Source organism: Diabrotica undecimpunctata, chromosome 7 (assembly GCF_040954645.1).
Source record: "Diabrotica undecimpunctata isolate CICGRU chromosome 7, icDiaUnde3, whole genome shotgun sequence".
Lineage (NCBI taxonomy): Eukaryota > Metazoa > Arthropoda > Insecta > Coleoptera > Chrysomelidae > Diabrotica > Diabrotica undecimpunctata.
In genome coordinates, this window is record NC_092809.1 from 46,993,244 (window position 1) to 47,014,041 (window position 20,798).

Below are 20,798 nucleotides of genomic sequence, written 5' to 3' on the forward strand. Positions count from 1 at the left end.
AAAAGGATGGAATATATGATTAGATTAGGTTGGACGAAATGATTTGTGATGATAAAGACGAAATGACTAAAAGGTTTATAAATTTCAGACGAGCTTCGCTACGGCTTTGATGAATTGAGACGCCGAATATATAAAAATAAACGGCGAAAGGAACACATTTCGTCAAACTTTCCGTGTATGAATTGGTATCAATAGACTGTGATAACGTTACTTCTGTATGTCCTAAGTCTTCAGACAGTCAGGAAGATACAAACTTAAACACGGAAAGCCAGAGAATGTGTCCTGCTATTTTACATTATTCTAGTGTAAGCGTACGTGTAATAGTGTACCTATTTTGATATATATATATATACATATATATATATATATATATATATATATATTATATATATATATATATGTATATATATAATATATATATATACATATATATATATATATATATATATGTATATATATATATATATATAAATATATATATTATATATATACATATATATATATATATATATATATATATATATATATATATATATATATATATATATATATGTATATATATACAGGGTATAGTAAAAAAACATATCAGGTGAAGTACATCAGATCATACTATATTTGCGACAAGCAATATCACTAGTATCAGTATAAGCGTATTACTCTTACTATTACTTAAGTATATGTCTTTTCTTTTTCTCTACACCAGATCCGTGTCTTCCTTGAAGAACTTTCAAATGTATGCTGATTTAAAAATATTTCAAATAGACTAATTTAAACCACAAAGGGACTTATTATAGGTCTTATAAGGTCTCATTCTTTCTTACTTTTTATCAAAGAAGAAGTATCGACATAACTAATTCCGTCAATTCAGATAATCGTTATATTCTTCCCTCAGTTCCCAATTCTCCAATCATTATCAATAAACCTACAATCCGATTAAAGATACAGTTCAGCAGCGTTGCCAGTAGTCAATGAAGTTCAGTGAAAATTAGATTATATTATGTGGTTCGTTTCAATTCAGTTCTTATAACGATGAAGCATGTTTGTTTCCATCTTCTCCTTCTTTCTTCCTTCCAATTAAAAATGTAACTGGGTAACAGGAATGGTTTAAATACTGAAAAACTTACTTAAATAGTTAAAAGGATGACAGAAGTCCTTCTTTTCCTAATATGTAGGTTTTAGCAGATGTGTAGTGATGATGAAAGTTGGTGTTCTTTCAAGGTTCTCTTTTGATAGTGGTTCTATATATTTCTCTGGTATGTGTTGATAGTAATGCACTCGTTAAGTTTATATCTTCTAGTTTTTTCATTGTGTCAGTACATATGGATATATGATATACATGTTGCTCTCTACCACCCTTTTCCTATAATTTCCATGGATCATTATCTTCGCGCCACATTGCCGATACTGGTAGTATCGCTAAAGAAGGTTGTTAACCTCAAGTACTTATATGTGTGGCCTGTTTTCAATATTTTGTCAATATTCTGCCTCAAATAGGTCCATTATTTTATTACCTGCTGTTCTAATGATATAGGTTTCAGAGCCATAAGTGAATTTTGAGAAGTTTTTCCTCAGGCGGAATCTAAACCTGAGACATAAAATCTGAATACTATGTTACTAGCTGGAAACTCTAACTCTTGCTAAGAAAACCCATTAAAAATTTCGAAATCTACCATTATATGACAATATTAAGTATTTTCTGGACCAAGAGATAACAAACACCGAAGTTCTGGATGGAATGTAGGAGGTACATCGGACACCTAATGAGAGTAGATGGATACGAGATACTTCGGTTGATCATCGAAGAAAATTTCATGGAAAAGCTCAATAGGAGGAAGACCGAATTCCTAGCTCAAAGATGTAATTCGACAGCTCGGCATAATTAATAATATCAAAAATACTTATTGTCTAGCGGACAGAATATGAAAGAAATGATTTCTTATCAATTTAAAAGAAACATAGTAGGCTATGTTTTTGTTAAATGTCATTATTTGTTTAGTAATTTATTGATGTTCTGTGACAGTTTAGTACTACAACATTTTTGGTATTTGTGAATGGTTTAATTATTGCTTAGATTTAATTTGAAGTAGAAATGGAGTTAAGTGTAAAGCAAAGAATTAAAATACTTATGATGATTGGGTATGGAGACAGATCGCGAACTCAGATGAAAGTGTGCAATTTGTTTAATGATAAATATCCAGAAAGACCTATAACGCGTTCAACAGTAAGATTGAAAAAAAATTTCGAGAAACTGGTACGGTTGAAAATGCACGGAAATCAGGTCGTCCCTCTGCAAATGCTGATACAGCATTAGATGTTTTACTTAGTTTTGAAGAAGATGCGCACACTTCTGTGCGTAAAAGTAGTCGCGATATCGGTGTTAGAAAAACAACGGTACACAAACTCTTAAAGCTTGAAAAATGGCATCCTTATAAAATCAAACTTGTGCAGGAATTAAACGAAGATGATCCCGATAAAAGAATGCAATTTTGCGAAGCAATGATGGATAACTGCTACCAAGACCCTCTCTTGGTACAAACCATTATTTTTTCTGATGAGGCCACTTTCACGTTAAATGGCGAGGTTAACCGTCAGAATTGTAGATACTGGGCAAAAGAAAACTCCCACTGGATGCGTGAGCATCATACACAATACTCGCAAAAGGTAAAGGTATGGGCTGCAATTGGAAGAAATCGAATCATCGGACCCTACTTTTTCAAAGGTAATTTAAACGGGGCAACGTACCTTGAGTATTTAAGGGGTATCTCGTACTTGCTGTACATAATTTGTTTCCCAGCAGACGTAATCCTGGAGGTTTTGATGAAAGTTTATGGTTTCAACAGGATAGTGCACCTACACATTATGCTGTAGATGTTAGAAGGTACCTAGATGAAATTTTTCCGAACAGGTGGATTGGTAGACGTGGACCTATTGAATGGCCAACGAGGTCACCAGATTTCAATCATTTGGATTATTTTATGTGGGGCCATCTGAAGAATGTTGTGTATCAAACGAAACCAGCAAATATTCAAGAATTACACCAGAGAATGCGGACAGCAATAAACAATATTTCTCAAGAGACAATAAACAAGGTTCAACAAGAATTTGTACAACGTTTGGGTTACTGTCAAATACAGCAAGGGCTGCAGTCCGAACATTTATAAAGTCATGTATTTCATCATATTCTGTCCGCTAGACAATAAGTATTTTTGATAATATTGTTAATTTAACTAACGCGTTACTTTATGAACACACACAAAATTATTGTATTTTTGTCCACCCTGTACCAATTTGAATCAACATGTGATACATTTTTGGAATCAGCTCAGCTAGAGTAATCCGAAAATTGAGACAAAATGGGGGTGTTCCATTAAAAAAAATGACTGTGACGTCACTACTCGAAAGTAATTCATCCTGTATATTAGAATATTATTTTAAAATACGGTAAATTAAAATCAAAATCGACGTGTTTCAGGATTATTTCTTAAAATGCTCTATTTAGCTAAAAAAGAATTTGTTCCATACTTTACGGACACAGTATATATATATATATATATATATATATATATATATATATATATATATATATATATATATATAAGGCAGACGGAGCAATAAGAAGAAGAAGGACTGTAAGACTTGTTCTACTACTGTTCTGCACCATACAAATCACATTTTCTCTATAGTATATAGTACTTAGTGTAATCTTATTAAATATCTGTCTATACTTAAAGCCACACTGAGAGTGCAGTACGGTTAAAATAGGAATGCGCATTTGCCGGATTTCACGCAATGTACTTGGCAGCAAACAGGTTCAAGTATTGATCAGTGGTATAGGTCCTTCCAAAGATCTTTACGACGGGGCTCTATTAAGACTAAAACTACCTTTTTTATTTTATTTTGTAATTATGTAAATATTATAATGCAAATTAGAATAAAACAGAGAGACTTTAGATCTCTATTATAAAATATATATATTTACAAATACTTTTATTTAAGTAGTCAAATAAGAGGCATAAATTTTAATTAAAAAAGATTTAAATTTTTAGCGGGAATTTTATTTTAAAATTGAATACTTTATTAAACTAACACATACATATATTTTAAATTACATTTTTTGATAGTTATATAGAGTGGGACCTCCGGGTACGACTGCATCTATCAATTATGGAAAAACTATAGTTTCGGCAGGTAATAGATTTCGTGTATCATGTCTAATTCAATTGTTTTTTAATTATTGACGTTTGTTAAGTGGCCATTTTTACATTTTCTACAGTTGTGTGATATCCAAACTGTTTGACTTGAACAAAACAGTTTGCACATTCCTACTCCAACGTTTCCTAAGCTATCGAAAAGCTTTCCAACGAAAAAATACCTAAAAATACTCGATTTCTATGCACCCAGCCCAATACCCGGAAAGCTTGTACTCTGATTGGACTGATAAATGCATTTCATTAGTTATAGAATAATCGAAGTTACTCAAAGATATTTAATTATATTAATGTCGCCCTCTACATCCGAGATGTCGCTTTAGCTACTCTCCCTTGTGTTCTCGTGTATAATCAATTGGTCTACTTTTTTACTAATAGGTGGTATTATGGGTAGTTACATATCGCTTATCTTGGTTCCACACCATTTCTATAGGATTTAATTCGCAATGATACATAGGAAGCCTTAAAATAGAAATATGTTGTATAACATATTCATCAAGATTATGCTTACTATAAATCTTTAAAAGCACGCGCTGCTTCTAATATCACTCATCATCGTCTCTTTCCACTAGCCATTCCTTTTTAGAACGATTAAAATTTGTAACTACTCATCCTAAGAAAAGATGGAACTAATAAAAATAGGTATTTGTTGTTTCCAAGTAAATCCTGTATGTATATACAATTCAAGATACGTAATAATGTTCTTTTTATTAAATTTGCATTTTTCCTAAAGTCCAACAGCATTTATCTAGATGCACCTACATTCCAGATTATCATATACTGCTGCACTTATTCATATTAAGTTAGTGTTTGTGATATTGAAGCCACTTATCTACTTCAATCAAGTCCTATTCCACATTATTTTAAACATAAAACATGGATTGTAGTTGTTAAAATGGATCTAGAATTCATATAAATCAGAAAAAGTGTTGGTCTCAATATAGATCTCTCAGGAATTTCACATACAATATTTTCTGTTATGTGTTCCAGAAATGAATAGTTTAGAACAAATGAATTGTTTTAAAATATAAAATAAAAATGTAATTCTTTAGACTTTTCTTAGTGTAGAATAACAAGAATAGTCACTTCATCAAGTTTGTTCGCGACACCCGACTGACTGGCGTCTGACCCTCTTAAATATTTTTTCACACCTAAATAAAATAGGAGTAATCTTCACGTTCACGCATCAAGTAGTGATTTATCAGTTCAAGTTCACACATCGCCATCGAGACATCGAGTATTTAAAAACTCTCAATTCACGTATTAAATATTTCTCTCCGCTGAAATCGGGCATTTTCTCATACCGGTTTTCTTTTACGTGTTATAAAGAAAGAATTTTTGATATTGTATAGTAAGCTACGGCCGTGTTGGGCCTCTCTACTCTTAAAAGATTTAATTATAAATCGATAAACTCAAAAGTGCTTTTATTTCTCTGGAGCTATATTTGCTCATATTAAGAATCCTTATCCTTCAACGGTCACTGAAGAACCAAACCTATAGAGATACATCCATTCACAAGTCCTTTGAAGTAAGGCTTGGAATCCAAAGATTTCCAACCCTCTTATGTAGGTAGCCAGTTACAAGGCTCCCTCAGTTATGAAAGTTAGATTTTTCTTCTAAAATATTGATTGCGGATTCTTATGTGGTGTTCGGTATTGTTGTCATTGTTATGTGAGCAGGTTTTCAAAATAGTGATATCGATTATTGAGAAGAATAGTTTCTAAAGTAGATGTTATTTTAGTTTTTTAAAGTCCTTATTGAGGGAATACAAATTTAAGGTAGAAACTTGGCATCATCGCAGCGCAGTAACTTCGCTGTCTCATACATACCTTAGTAAGTTGCGGCAGCGAGCCCAAACTGGCGAGTTGTCTGCGAAAGTAGAAGGGCCGCCCTGGCGAGGGTCTTGCTGGGAAAGGGCGACTCCCTGGGGAACGGGAGAGCAGCCCGATCAACTGACGGGCTCCCTTGACGAACATGTGCTCTGCTGCCGTCGGTTAGAGGAAGGGAGAATTCTGGATTAGACGCTGAATCTGGAAAAACAGAAACTTTATTAGTTTTGCGTGCGGCGCTCTTTTGTTGGATGAATACCAATATTAACTTGGGAGGTTCTTTTAATAAAAAAACTATATTAAGTTTTAATTCTCAAAAGAATTACCAATACATTATTATAAAGTAAGATAATAATAATTATATATATATATATATATATATCGAGAAAAGGAGTACGACCGTCAATCCAAAATAAACTAAGGTACACTCGAAGAGTGGTGGGTTTTTCGGTCAAAGTGGAGAAATAAAAGACAAAGAAGGTGGCTACTTCATCTATTTATTGAAGACGTTTCGCTTTCTGCTCAGAAAGCATCATCAGTTCATCTAAAAAGAACAATATGAAACCAAACATCCATAGAGAAGTTACAACAAAAGTGTGTTACCTTACAAAGACATGTAGCAGTCAATGATGTTAAAAATATGAAAAAACTTACGAAACTGGACATTCAGAGTTAACGTTGTATAAAATAATTAATTGAAACTAGGTATAGTTTGCAATTTAACAAAATTAGCACAGCAAAAGAACATGTGATAAAAATACATGTATTAAAAAGTTATTATAAAAACTTAAGTAAAAAACATTAAGGTTTATTTTTAAAGTGTAAAGAACTAAAAAGATCATACGAATGCACTTCCAACAAATTTATTTAATAAATTAGATTTTAATTTTAACTTTAGGTAACATTATAAGTTATTTAGAATAATAGTAATAAGATAAAATGAAGTTACCAGTCTTTTGCTTACTGAGACTCGCCGATAAATGAATTTACAAGTTTAACACCCACGAAAACACGTGAAAATAGATGGCCTTGAGGTCAGAGTGACATAAACAGCAAGGCAACCTACCAACTTCTATATATAAGGCGGTATATTCAAAATTTATGATAAATTTGGTTGACAGCTTGTCGTTAAAAAACCAAACAATGAGAGCAAAAGGTGGTTAAAATCACCACTCACCCCAACAGTGATTGATCTGTCAACAAAGAACAAAGCATGCGAAGTCAATCCAAAATATCACATATTATAATATTATGACGTCACTAGTTAGCCAGCTAACAGGTGAAGATTAATACAACTTCCACAGTCCAAAGGTTCAAACATTTAGGACCGTAATGAGAAAGATTCTATGAATCAATTTCAGTTTAATTTTATCAAACAAGTTTATCAAAAAGAACAATTACTTAATTATGTAAAAGTGATATTGACAAATATTAATAAAATATAAGTTGATAAAACTAAGTTAAGGAAGGAATAATTTATTTTATTTTATTTTTATTTAAATTTATTATATGAAAATGTAATAACAAAACCCCAATGTGGGACAAAATTTAAGTAAACAACATATCAAACCTAATTCTGTAAAATTAATGCATGATAAATTTGACTCAAATTACTAATGTGGGTTCTCTTATTAAGGGTATTAGGATGTTTTAATATTGAACACATTTCTAAAAACTGTCTTTTTACGAGATTGCGTTCAGTGCCAAGAATTTTAACTTCATTAAAATATTGCTAAATTTTTAACTGACATCTTATCTAAATCTTATAATTATAATAACAACTTTGATATTGTTGATTCTTTTCATTTTAGTGAATTTATTAATAATTTTGAACTTCCACAAGGTTACATTTTAGTGAGTTTTGATGTGGTATCTCTTTTCACTAATTTACCTCTTTCCAGCGTTATTACCTCCTTAAGAAATCACTGGAACTCCATCCAACCTAACTGTCCTGTATCCTGGGATGTATTTGCAGAACTTTTACAATTAGTATTTGACACTAATTTTTTGGTCTTTAATGACAAATATTACCTTCAAATTTTTGGGACACCTATGGGTTCCTCAATCTCTCCCATCCTGGTTAATTATGTACTGGATGATTTAGTATCTGACCGGCTTGGTCGTTTAGATTTCCAAATCCCTTTTATTAAACGGTATGTTGATGACTTATTACTAGCCTTACCTCCAGACAAGATTCAGGCCACCTTGTCTTTATTCAATGAGTTTGATCCTCATTTACAGTTCACTGTTGAACTTGAGGACTCCAACACAAATAGTATTCCCTTCTTAGACATGCGTGTCATTAGAATGGGAGATAACACCCTTACTACAAGTTGGTACAGGAAACCAATGGCCTCTAATAGGTTTCTCAACTACCACTCTTGTCATCCCTTTAAATATAAATTAAACCTTATTAAAGCTTTAAGCTGCAGGCTAAATAGACTGATACATCCGATTAATCGAAGGGAATCCTTTCAATTACTTAAAAATATTCTGATTGAGAATTCCTATCCATCCTCCCTTATTAATAAATACCTTTATACTCAAAGTTATGGTTCTTCTTTAAATGACATACCCAATGGTGACAAACTCAGAACAATATCAAATAATTCAATTAATAACACTGTTCTGCCTAATAATGTACTTGGGAATCAAACTACCCATTACTCATCTTTACCTTATTTTCCTCAAGTTACTGAGAAACTCGTTAAACTGTACAAAAATAACAACGTACCGGTTAAAATTGCTATTAAGAATGCTAAGACTGTCAGGAATTTGTTTTCTAAAACTAAAACACCTCTGTCCCTTCTGGAACAAGTTAATGTAATATATCATATACCTTGTGCTGAGTGTGACTCATGTTACATCGGTCAGACAGGGAGATCACTGAGAGGGCGTCTCACGACTCACCGCAGTGATATTAATTTATCTAAGCATACTTGTGCTCTTGCCCAACATGCTATCAACACTAAGCACGAAGTAAACTTTAATGAAGTTAAAATTCTTGGCACTGAACGCAATCTCGTAAAAAGACAGTTTTTAGAAATGTGTTCAATATTAAAACATCCTAATACCCTTAATAAGAGAACCCACATTAGTAATTTGAGTCAAATTTATCATGCATTAATTTTACAGAATTAGGTTTGATATGTTGTTTACTTAAATTTTGTCCCACATTGGGGTTTTGTTATTACATTTTCATATAATAAATTTAAATAAAAATAAAATAAAATAAATTATTCCTTCCTTAACTTAGTTTTATCAACTTATATTTTATTAATATTTGTCAATATCACTTTTACATAATTAAGTAATTGTTCTTTTTGATAAACTTGTTTGATAAAATTAAACTGAAATTGATTCATAGAATCTTTCTCATTACGGTCCTAAATGTTTGAACCTTTGGACTGTGGAAGTTGTATTAATCTTCACCTGTTAGCTGGCTAACTAGTGACGTCATAATATTATAATATGTGATATTTTGGATTGACTTCGCATGCTTTGTTCTTTGTTGACAGATCAATCACTGTTGGGGTGAGTGGTGATTTTAACCACCTTTTGCTCTCATTGTTTGGTTTTTTAACGACAAGCTGTCAACCAAATTTATCATAAATTTTGAATATACCGCCTTATATATAGAAGTTGGTAGGTTGCCTTGCTGTTTATGTCACTCTGACCTCAAGGCCATCTATTTTCACGTGTTTTCGTGGGTGTTAAACTTGTAAATTCATTTATCGGCGAGTCTCAGTAAGCAAAAGACTGGTAACTTCATTTTATCTTATTACTATTATTCTAAATAACTTATAATGTTACCTAAAGTTAAAATTAAAATCTAATTTATTAAATAAATTTGTTGGAAGTGCATTCGTATGATCTTTTTAGTTCTTTACACTTTAAAAATAAACCTTAATGTTTTTTACTTAAGTTTTTATAATAACTTTTTAATACATGTATTTTTATCACATGTTCTTTTGCTGTGCTAATTTTGTTAAATTGCAAACTATACCTAGTTTCAATTAATTATTTTATACAACGTTAACTCTGAATGTCCAGTTTCGTAAGTTTTTTCATATTTTTAACATCATTGACTGCTACATGTCTTTGTAAGGTAACACACTTTTGTTGTAACTTCTCTATGGATGTTTGGTTTCATATTGTTCTTTTTAGATGAACTGATGATGCTTTCTGAGCAGAAAGCGAAACGTCTTCAATAAATAGATGAAGTAGCCACCTTCTTTGTCTTTTATTTCTCCACTTTGACCGAAAAACCCACCACTCTTCGAGTGTACCTTAGTTTATATATATATATATATATATATATATATATATATATATATATATATATATATATATATATATATATATATATATATAGGCCGAGAAACTTTAAGAACGAGGGGCCTTTTCCGAAGCTTATAAAAGCCACATCTCCCTTCGAACGCCTTAGTATCCGACCAGTGCCTTCCAATACCAATAACCGGTTATTCTTACAGTAAAAGATGAGTATTCTTTATGGTAATAAACAATTTAAATAACTTATGAATGGTGTTTAAAACATCTCAACATACTCAAGGAAATGGTCAAAAAGAGAAGTTGAACTTTACTGTCCGGAAATCTATTAACTGGCCTATAAATCACATAAAACACCCATTGAGACTTGGGAACAATTCGTACCACTTGCGTTGCATTCCAATCGTTCATTGTTATGTATCCCAACTAAGTGTACGCCGTATAAAAGAATGTTCGTGCTCACACGTCGATTTCTGAATAGGAATACAATACCGTCATGGCTAGCAGAATTAGAACATGTCTTGATTAAAAGGCTCGACCGGAAAAACAAGTACCAGCCTATCGTAGAAAATATAAAGGTAGTAGAGGCAAATCCTGAGTACTCTTTTGTTAAATTGAAAGACGAACAGAAGACTACAGTGTCTAATCGCCATCTGGCCCTAATTGGACGAGGTGAAGTAGAAATATTAGATATACCAGGTCAAGAATCAGTGTTGGTAAAGGACCCACATGAGTTACATTCGAGCCTCAATGATTCCTCATTCAATTATCTTCTTCTTGCAGTACCGTCTCCTATCGGAGCTTGGCTACCATCACAGCAATCTTTACTTTGTTGGCTGCAGCTCTGAACAACTGTATTGAACTGCACCCATACCACTCCCTTAAATTTCGCAACCAGGAAATCCTCCTACGTCCCACATTTCTCTTTTCCGAGATTTTTCCTTGGATTATGAGTCTAAGTAGAGAGTACTTTTCTCCTCTCATTATGTGGCCCAGATATTCCAGTTTTTTCGTTTGTATGGTTTTTATGACTTCGCATTCCTTCCCCATCTTCAGCAGAACATCTTGATTTGTTACTCTTTCTGTCCATGGTATTTTCCACATTCTCCTGTAACACCACATCTCGAATGCCTCAATGTTTTTGATGTTTATCTTTTTCAGTGTCCAGGCTTCCATGCCGTGCCGTGCCGTGCATTCAATTATACGACCACGCAAATTCTCCTCCAGATTCACTACTTCTTGAAGGACTACGGTATTTGGAAGACGTCTCATTTAGTACGGTATATGAAAGACTATAGTGTGGAAGAATATTGTAGACCACTTTAGCCTGTAGGTTTGTAAGTGTTTGGCATATGAGTCAGTGTCACTTCCAAGTTATTCACCTATTGTTTTTGTTGGATTATGTACAATATGTTGATTAAAACCTTATCACATAGATTTTGCTTTCTAATTTTAATAGTCTACAATGACTAGTTCACAGATTTAACAAAAGAGCAAACCAATTCAATGTGACTATCTCAACTCAGAAAACCAAAACAATAGTAATCAGCAAATAACCAACCAGATGTAAACTAGAAATCGATGGCATCAGTATTGAATAAGTAATGCAATCGGTAGCACAATTAACTTTTAAGAAAACAATATATTAAACTTATATTTACCTGTTTACAAATCACACCTTATATTTTACAATTCATATATTATACCATTTTAATAAATAATTAAGCACATATACGACTAAAAATTTTCGACATCAAACGTTGAACTCTTGAAGGTCACACTGATAAGATAAAGAAGAGATTAACTAAATTGTAAATAACATTAGGTAGCATGTAAATAATAATATAGCATTAGTGTTAATATCTGTGTTGATAAAAACTTTGACATAATGATTGATAAAAATGTATATACAGGGTGAGTTTTTAGTGCGACATTAGTCGATAATTTCATTATGATACATAATATCTAAAACAGTTATTTAGAAAAAATAGACATTGATATTCTCCAGACATGGATAATATGCTGAATTCTACAGGGTGATTAATAACTACATGGTAAGGCCAACATACAATTTTTTTAAATTAATAGGATACCCTGTATATTTTCTCATATTTAGATTTGTCTCATAATCCATGTTCTTACAATATGGGGTTTTACACTACTATACAGGGTATTCAACAGTTATCGAGTTAGGTTAGGTTATCGACAATGACGACCAATTATTAATAAGTAAAAGGCCACTCGTATTAGTTCTTCTTCTTAAAGTGCCTATCCGTTCCGGATGTTGGCGATCATCACGGCTATCTTTACTTTGTTTATTGCAGCGCGGAACAGTTCAGTGGTAGTCGTGTTATACCACTTTCGTAAATTTTGAAGCCAGGAAATGCGTCTTCTTCCCGGTCCCCTCTTACCATTTACTTTCCCTTGGAGAATCAGTTGGAGAAGGCCGTAACGTTCTTGATTTCTCATTACATGTCCTAGATATTCCAACTTTTTAGTTTTGACGGTCATGAGAATTTCACATTTTTCCCCATTCTACACAGGACCTCCACATTTCGTATTAGTTAACTACTGTAAAACGGTAGGCTTTAAAAAATACCAGAACAGTTACAAAAATAGAAAGTTTTCATATTATCACCTTTTAAGCAGTCTGTGTGACTTGTCTTTAGTTTTAAAAATGAATTGTTCTGTAGAAGAAATAACAGATATGATCTGGGTATTAGGAGAAAATTCAAGAAATTGCCTATTTGTATTAACAATATATCAATAGCGATATCCTGAACGGAGGAAGATAAACGTAAGAACTTTTAATGTTCGCACTGTGTCAGTTGCATATAAAGCGTGCCATATGCAAAACGTTGTAAGTGCCACTTTGTCGCAAATGCGGATTGTAAGCTAAATAGGTAGTATGTGTCATGCTTTACTTGCCCAATAAAATTTATATCGATGGCGCTTTGCCCAGCGGCGATATAAGGAATTAAATATCAAAACGTAGTAAGTGCCCAAGAACGGTTGACTACATAGGATAGTTCCATCGCCCAAATTTGTCTGTCACTGCAACACGCAGCTGTGTCGTAGGTGTGGGGATGACAAGCCATTATCGACCTTATTGTTACTATTAACTTTTACGGTATATGAGCTTAATTTGAGATTAAAAAGTTTAAAACGAAAAATTTACGTTTTTTTTCTGTAAATAGATGGCAGATAATCAGATTTTTAACAGTACCTAAGACATTCATACTTATAAATTCTTAATTATCTGTTTTATATGGCAAATAAAATTTATTTTCGAAATGATTAAATTAATAAATGTCAGTTTACTCTCAAAATAAATATTTCTGGTAAATAAAATCTATAAATCCGTGTTTTACTTACGTAGTCAGAGCACAAATTGATATCCAAAAACATTTGATGATAAATAAAACTATTCAATACTGAACCATTTATTTCATAAACATACCTACATAGGTAAAACTAAACAGTATACAATACTAGGAAAGTTTAGAAACATTTCTTACCGAACAATTTTATTTAATTTTCTAATTTTTGACCTAGTTGAATCCAACACGGATAAGTTTTTTTGCTTCAAATTTTCAGCTTCCTTGAATTTAAATTTCTATAATTTATTCTAATTAATGTTCTAAGTTTACAAAAGTTTTTAGTAAGCGCATATGGCAAAACTTTTTCTTTTTTTTTAAATCCTTTTTGAAATGTCTCAAACACACTCTATATTAATCCAACATTATTTTTCCTATAGGATCAATATATTTTTAATAATATTTATTCCATAATTTTTTTTTTATGAACTACTCATCTGTAGGCTTGATAAGACCTCCATAAGAGAGTTGCTGCACCCATGATGGTAAACTATAAGTTGTGTTTACGGAGACAGTCCCTGACTAGTTCACTAACTGTGTATGTGATATTACCTAAATCAGGTAAACTATCCTTAAATTTTTTGCTAAATACCCAGCAATGTATTCTAAGGCATCTTCTGTAGTTTCCTGCAAATCACTGACAACACAATATGAGGTGGTAGACTGATTAGAAGATGATTCTTGGGAAGAAAAAGAACTACTATTGTTAGATACATCAGGTTCTTCTATTTTTTCTTGAGGAATTTTAAGATTGGTTTTTTGGAATACTTTTGGACTAATAAATTGATCTACACTCAGAAAAAAGTGCAAAATTTGGTTTGTGGTTAACACTTTATTTAACAAAATTTTAGCAAAAATTTCAGATTTTTTTGATTTTTTCTGAACATTCATATTTTTTGCTTTAGAATACCTCAACTTACTTTGAGGGTCAACTGACTATTTTCAGTTGACCCTTTTTCTTCAAATTGGAATGATCAGCTATTAATTTTTCATATTTGTTTAATATATAATTCGTTGTATTTTGCTTCAAAATCTACTTCAGGCTTTAAATCTATATTGTCACCAGTTTGTTCAAATCAGTAATATTATGTTCATGTTGATTAGATGCAATATTCAAAATATTTGAATCAACCTTTGTAATTTCTGCTCCAAGTTGCCTTCTGTTTCTAACATCTAATCTACCTTCACGAGTAGAGACAGAAGGTGTATCAAAGGTATGTTTATATAAACAAAGTGTTAAAACTGCAGTTTTCTTTAAAAGGCGTTTAGTAGGTAAACCTAAAATACATTAAAAAATTTTTATAGACATTTTATTGCTTAATCATTTTACCTAATAATTCATTTTGAAGATCTCTTTCATAGTCATTCATAGCATATTGTACTCTTAGAATCAAGATTAAAATTATCAGCTCTTCTGCATCGGTTATCCCATTCAGCTCTTCTTTTGGAAAACTGTGAAAAATAACAGGCATATTCTTGGTTTTCACACTCTTAAAATTATTGTCACAACCATATATGGCACATCTATTAGCACCCATTTTGTTTATACAAGTAAATTGATATAGAAACAATAATTAAATAGTCTTAAATTAAGGCCGTTAAATCGCTAGTACAACAAAAAAATTGGCAGCAGGCACAACTATTTTATATAAAACAATAAGAAATGTCAACCATTTCTTACATTAGAGCATAGGACAAAATCAATCCTATCTGTGTTTAGTGTCCTTGGTAAGTGCCTACGAACAGTTGCTTATTTAACTTTGGAGCGGTATTTGGGTGTACTGTTTTCGAAAAAAAAAAAATGGATATTCCTGAAGAAATACGTGCCAAAAAAAGAAAAATTACTGGAAATGTAAGAGAAGACGTAAAACGCAATAAAAACTCTGGAAGTCCATACCTAACTTTAAAGCAAAAGCGAGCAATACCTGGCAAAGTTTTTTGCGAAGAGGTAAAGTAAAAAGTTTCAATTTTTTTTGAGAGCGTATAGTGCTCAGTTGCCCGAAGGGAATTGATAAATTTTATTAAAATATTCTTCTAGCAGCTACCAGTACCCTTGTAAGCTAATTACTGTTGTTGCAAGAAAAAGAGTATTTAAGCAGTTTTGGAAACTGGCAGATTATAATGAGCAGCAGAACTTTTTACGTTCCCTTATTTGACCTACTTTAATCAAACGTAGAAGACATGGAAATTACGATAATCACAACCAGAGCAGATGACAACACTCATTTAAATATTTTCTACCACTTCCAAAAGAATCTGAAGTTCAGATATGTAAAAGTACTTTGTGTTTCACTTTGGCTATTACACAAAGAAGATTGGAGGTACTTAGTCAGCGATTACTCTCCTCCGGCATATCTGTTCAAGACAGACGAGGTGGTAAACGTCCTACCAGAAACAAAACCCTATGGAAACAAAAAATTATTGATTTTATTGCGTCAATTCCTAGCAGAGAAAGCCATTAGAGTCGAGAAAAAGTTACAAACCGAAGATACCTGTCTGAAGATTTAACTGCTCGCAAGCTATATAATGCCTTTCTTGAAAAACATCGGCTTGATAGAACAAAGCCCCCAGTTTTCCGACAATGGTTTAATGAAATTTTCAACAAAGAATTCAGTTTAGCCTTCGGAGCCCCAAGAGTGGACATCTGTCCTACTTGCGACCAGTACAAAAGTTCATGTGTGTGTGTGCTGTCTTACAATATACAAAAGCAGCTATATATTCCAGCTTTGATTCATACGTAGATGTACTATAGTCGGCAGTTTACTTGTATTAATCTGGGAATACATTTTGAAGAGGAAGGAAAGGTTTTATGTACCTATGGGATGAAACAGCTGGAAAACGAGGTTGTAACGAAATCGGTAGTTGTTTGTATGATCACGTTACAGCTCAGCTTAATATTACAAAGCCAAAATTGGTTCTATGGTCCGATAACTGCGGATGGCAGAATAAAAACCAGGGTATTTTGGCTGTTTATATTACCCTGGTAGCTAAAGGGTATTTCGACGAAATAGTGCATAAGTTTCCACAAAGTGGCCACACATTCCTATTATGTGATCGGGACTTTGGCTGCATTGAAAAAGCCAAAAAAGGTCTTAAGCCTGAAGTACCTACGCATTTGGTGCGTATAATGGCAAGTGCGCGTTTAAACAATCCATTTGTAATTAAATTCACTACTAGATTTTTCATTACCATTCAATCCATTTGTAATTAAATTCACTACTAGATTTTTCAACTGGATGGAAATTGCAAAAACTACCCAAGTAACCTCCAGCCTGGGCATCTCCCAAGCTGTTATGATGAAAATATCTAAGGACAACTTAGAGCAAATTGAAGTTAAAACGTCGTACTCGGAGGTCGCATCATGGCGCAAATGCGTGTGTTTGATCCAAAGGTTACACCACAATATTTTGAAAATTTAAACATTGAATTGGTGGGACAGGCACCCCGTAAATGGAACAAAGAAAAAATTAAAGAAATTAGGAGTATGATCCCTTTCATTTCACCCGCCAATCAAGAATTTTATCAAAAACTGGTGGAGAGTCAGGAGGCCCTACAAAATGAATAAAAAAAGTTACAACTTATAAGTTTATAATAAAATGTGTTGTATTAGCATTATAATATTAACATTGTATTTAACTGTTTTGTATAGTAAAGGCATCAGAAAACCAATACATGTTCATCTTTTGTTTAAAATACGATTTTTACCATCCATTATACATGTCCAACTTTATTGGCACATACTAGGTTTTGATAATTAATGGCAAATAGTAAATGTATTACCAATGTTTCCAATAAAGTATGTGTTTTATTACTTGCCTATATGTAAAATGATATCAGAAATAGCTACAAATATTTTGTATTTCTTAGTAGGGGAGAGTTGTCAAAAAGGGGGACATCAGATCAAACGAGGTCAGGCGACCTCTGTCAAAGGACGTTACAAAGAGAGGCTAAAGTTGGTATTACTAGCAGCAGGCGTTCGGCGTTCATATTGCCATTACAAGTTGGTTTTCGAACAGTTAGTGACCTCTGCTTGGTTCAGCGAGTATTCGGAAGTTTTTCTAAATTTATTTAACTATTTTCTTGTGTTTTGTGGGTTTTGTAGGCGGTTAATACAGGCAGGAGTAAACTCGGTAAGTACTTCTTTGAATTTGTTAGATTTTAAGCTTTCAATTTCACATTTATGTTGCTTGGTAATCTCACGAGGAGTGCGCTGAACGCCATGTTTTTACAATGTAGCACTGTCGGACAAAACGGGGACATTTGAAGTTGTTAAAAACGGTGACGTCCCCGTTTTACCCGACGCTAGACTATAAAATGTGTTGATTATTAAATAGTTTTACATCAATCTATAATAATATTCTAAGATATCCTATGTCTATAAAACTTTATTTAAGTTATGTGGTTTTTTTTTCAGACAATGGGCCGGTACAAAAGGACGACGAATAGACAGAGCTGGAATGAAGAGAGCATAAAATTCGCTGTGCAAGCCGTTTTAGATGGGCAAATGGGGTACCGAAAGGCTTCTGCTATTTTCCACGTTTCTCAGACAACACTTGAGAGACGCATAAAAAAGGCTCGTGAACTTGGGTTGTCAGATAGTGAATCGTCTAGAAAAATTGTTGGACGTTATAAAAGTGTTTTTTTCCAAGGAACAGGAAGAAGAATTAGCCCAACATATTGTCAATTTGGAAGAGAGGCTGTTTGGCCTTACACTAATGGATCTAGGCCATTTAGCGTTTGAATTAGCTGAAGTCAATGGAATTGATCACACCTTTAACAGGAGCAAAAAAGCTGCTGGCAAAGATTGGCTGTATGCATTTCTAAAAAATAATCCAAGACTTTCGCTGCGCTCTCCGGAATGTTTGGAAACTACATGCCCACAATATTTATATTTCCACGAAAAAGAGAAAATCCTGCATTAATGGACGATGCTCCAGCAGGATCCTTTGCTTTTTTTTCCATGAAACAGAATGGATTACAACAGAAAGCTTTTTAGTTTGGTTTCACATACCTTTTAGTAAGCGATATGGTAGATGATTTGATTTTATCGGTCCCTGAAAACAAAGTAACTGATGTTTTAAACACCTTTAACGCCCAATGTGAACACCTAAAGTTTACGGTTGAGAGGAAAGCTGATAGTATGATTCCTTTTTTGGACATGCTTATCCATCGTGGCAGTGATGGCATGCTAAGGACCGAGTGGTATCGTAAGCTTTGTTTTACTAACCGTTTCATACATTTTTATTCTCAACATCCATCTAAGATGAAAACAAATTTAGTTTTGGCCTTAAAAACTAGGGTTACCAACTTCGAGTTGCACATCGAGTTCAGGGACAAGGGACTAAAAAAGTTGAGATCTATACTACTAGAGAACTCCTATCCCATAGGGCTTTTAAATAAACTCATTTGCGGTTCTCCTTTTCCTTCGCAATTTTCGGTATCTAAGTTATACACAAAAACAAAGGATCCCTTCACAATACAGGACTCTTCGAATGTTGTTTATTATATACCGTGTACCAATTTTAACAACGTATATATCGGAGAATCATCTCGTAATTTCCACAGTAGGGTGATCTCACATCGTAGTGACCTAAAAACCAATAAAATAAATGCGTGTGCACTTACAGAACATGCATTAACTTTGAAACATTAGTTTAATTTCGAAGATTCCTGTATTTTGGTAAAAGAAAAAAACCATTCAAAACTTTTTTTCTGGGAAATGTGTAAAATCTAGTACGTCTTGCATAAATAAAAAGTCTGACAGATAAACTGAGCAACATTTATTGTTATTTACTGGAAAAACATCAAAAATAAATTAAATATTTACTTATACATATACACTTCAAAATACACCTGTGTGCATAACATGTTGCATACCATTAAGACAGGTTTAAAAATTAAAAGTTACCCAGTATGGGCCTCTTGGTTTTTTGAAAAGAAATACAATATTAAGAACACCTAACTACTTTTTAATCTTATTGTTTTTTCCTTCTGTTCTCTATGTATCAGACCTCTATGAGTTAAAACACGCCATCAAAAGATGCCATAGAATTAACAAAATTTTTACTATCATTACCAAAATTTTAGAATGTATTTTGTCCATTATTTTATGTTTGTGTTATTAATGTTGAGGGGCAAAGATTATTATATATAATCTCAACGACTATTAAGTTAAACTGACGAATTGTGATATTTTGTAAATATTTACATATTCTTTTTATCTATATTACAGCGTCTTGAAAAAGTAATAAAACAATTCCGAAAGCTAGACAAAAAGTAAAAAGAGTGTTTCTTTAACATCCCAGCCAACCTTCAACTGCAGCCCTAATAGATTGGTTGTTCGTATATATATATATATATATATATATATATATATATATATATATATATATATATATATATATATATATATACATATATATACATGTGTCATGTTTTGCCTTCAAAGACACTGTCTTTTCAGGTGGTAGCTATGTGGATCTGAAATGTGCTTTCATTTGCCAGGTATCTCCTGATAGCATTGGAAGCTTTTGTGGTAACTTCATTACACCTTTTATATTACTAATAAACTCTAATCTTTTCATGTTACCTAAAGTAAAAATAAAATTAAATTAATAAGTGTGATCTTATGATCTTGTTAATTCTCGGCAAATACTTATTTTTTACATAAGTTTTTTACATAGTTTTTTAAATTACATGTAATACAATAACCACATAGTCTTTTGCTGTGCTATGTTTGAATCAAATTGTAAACTGTATCTAGTTTCAATTTATTGTTTATACAACTAATTATTGATGTCTATTATCTTACGCTTCTTTACATTTTACACCATTGACTGCTACATGTCTTTTTAAGGTAACACATTTGTATTGACTTGTCTATGGATGTTTGTGTTTTCATATTGTGCTTTTTAGATGAACTGATGATGCTTTCTGATTAGAGAGCGAAACGTCTTCAATAAATAGATGAAGTAGCCAACTTCTTGGTCTTTTTTCTCCACCCTTTGACCGAGAAACCCACCACTCTTCGAGTGATCCTTATATATATATTGATACGATTAGGGTTTATAGAAAATAATTTATAAGTTATATAC

At 32.5% G+C, this 20,798-nt stretch overlaps 1 protein-coding gene across 2 annotated transcripts in view; it reads right to left on the bottom strand.

Moving 5' to 3' along the window:
- The window catches only part of LOC140445292 (D-2-hydroxyglutarate dehydrogenase, mitochondrial-like), a 210,977-nt gene that overhangs the window by 51,755 nt on the left and 138,424 nt on the right, over positions 1–20,798 (bottom strand). Inside the window, exons 1-2 of one of the 2 annotated variants that reach the window (XM_072537231.1) lie at positions 11,989–12,130; positions 6,038–6,238 (exon numbers count right to left, since the gene is read on the bottom strand). In XM_072537231.1, coding sequence (XP_072393332.1) covers positions 6,038–6,184 — 147 coding nt within the window. In that variant the 5' untranslated portion in view covers positions 6,185–6,238; positions 11,989–12,130. Of the gene's footprint in view, positions 1–6,037; positions 6,239–11,988; positions 12,131–20,798 lie in introns of those variants that run through there. The other variant, XM_072537230.1, reaches the window with a different exon arrangement.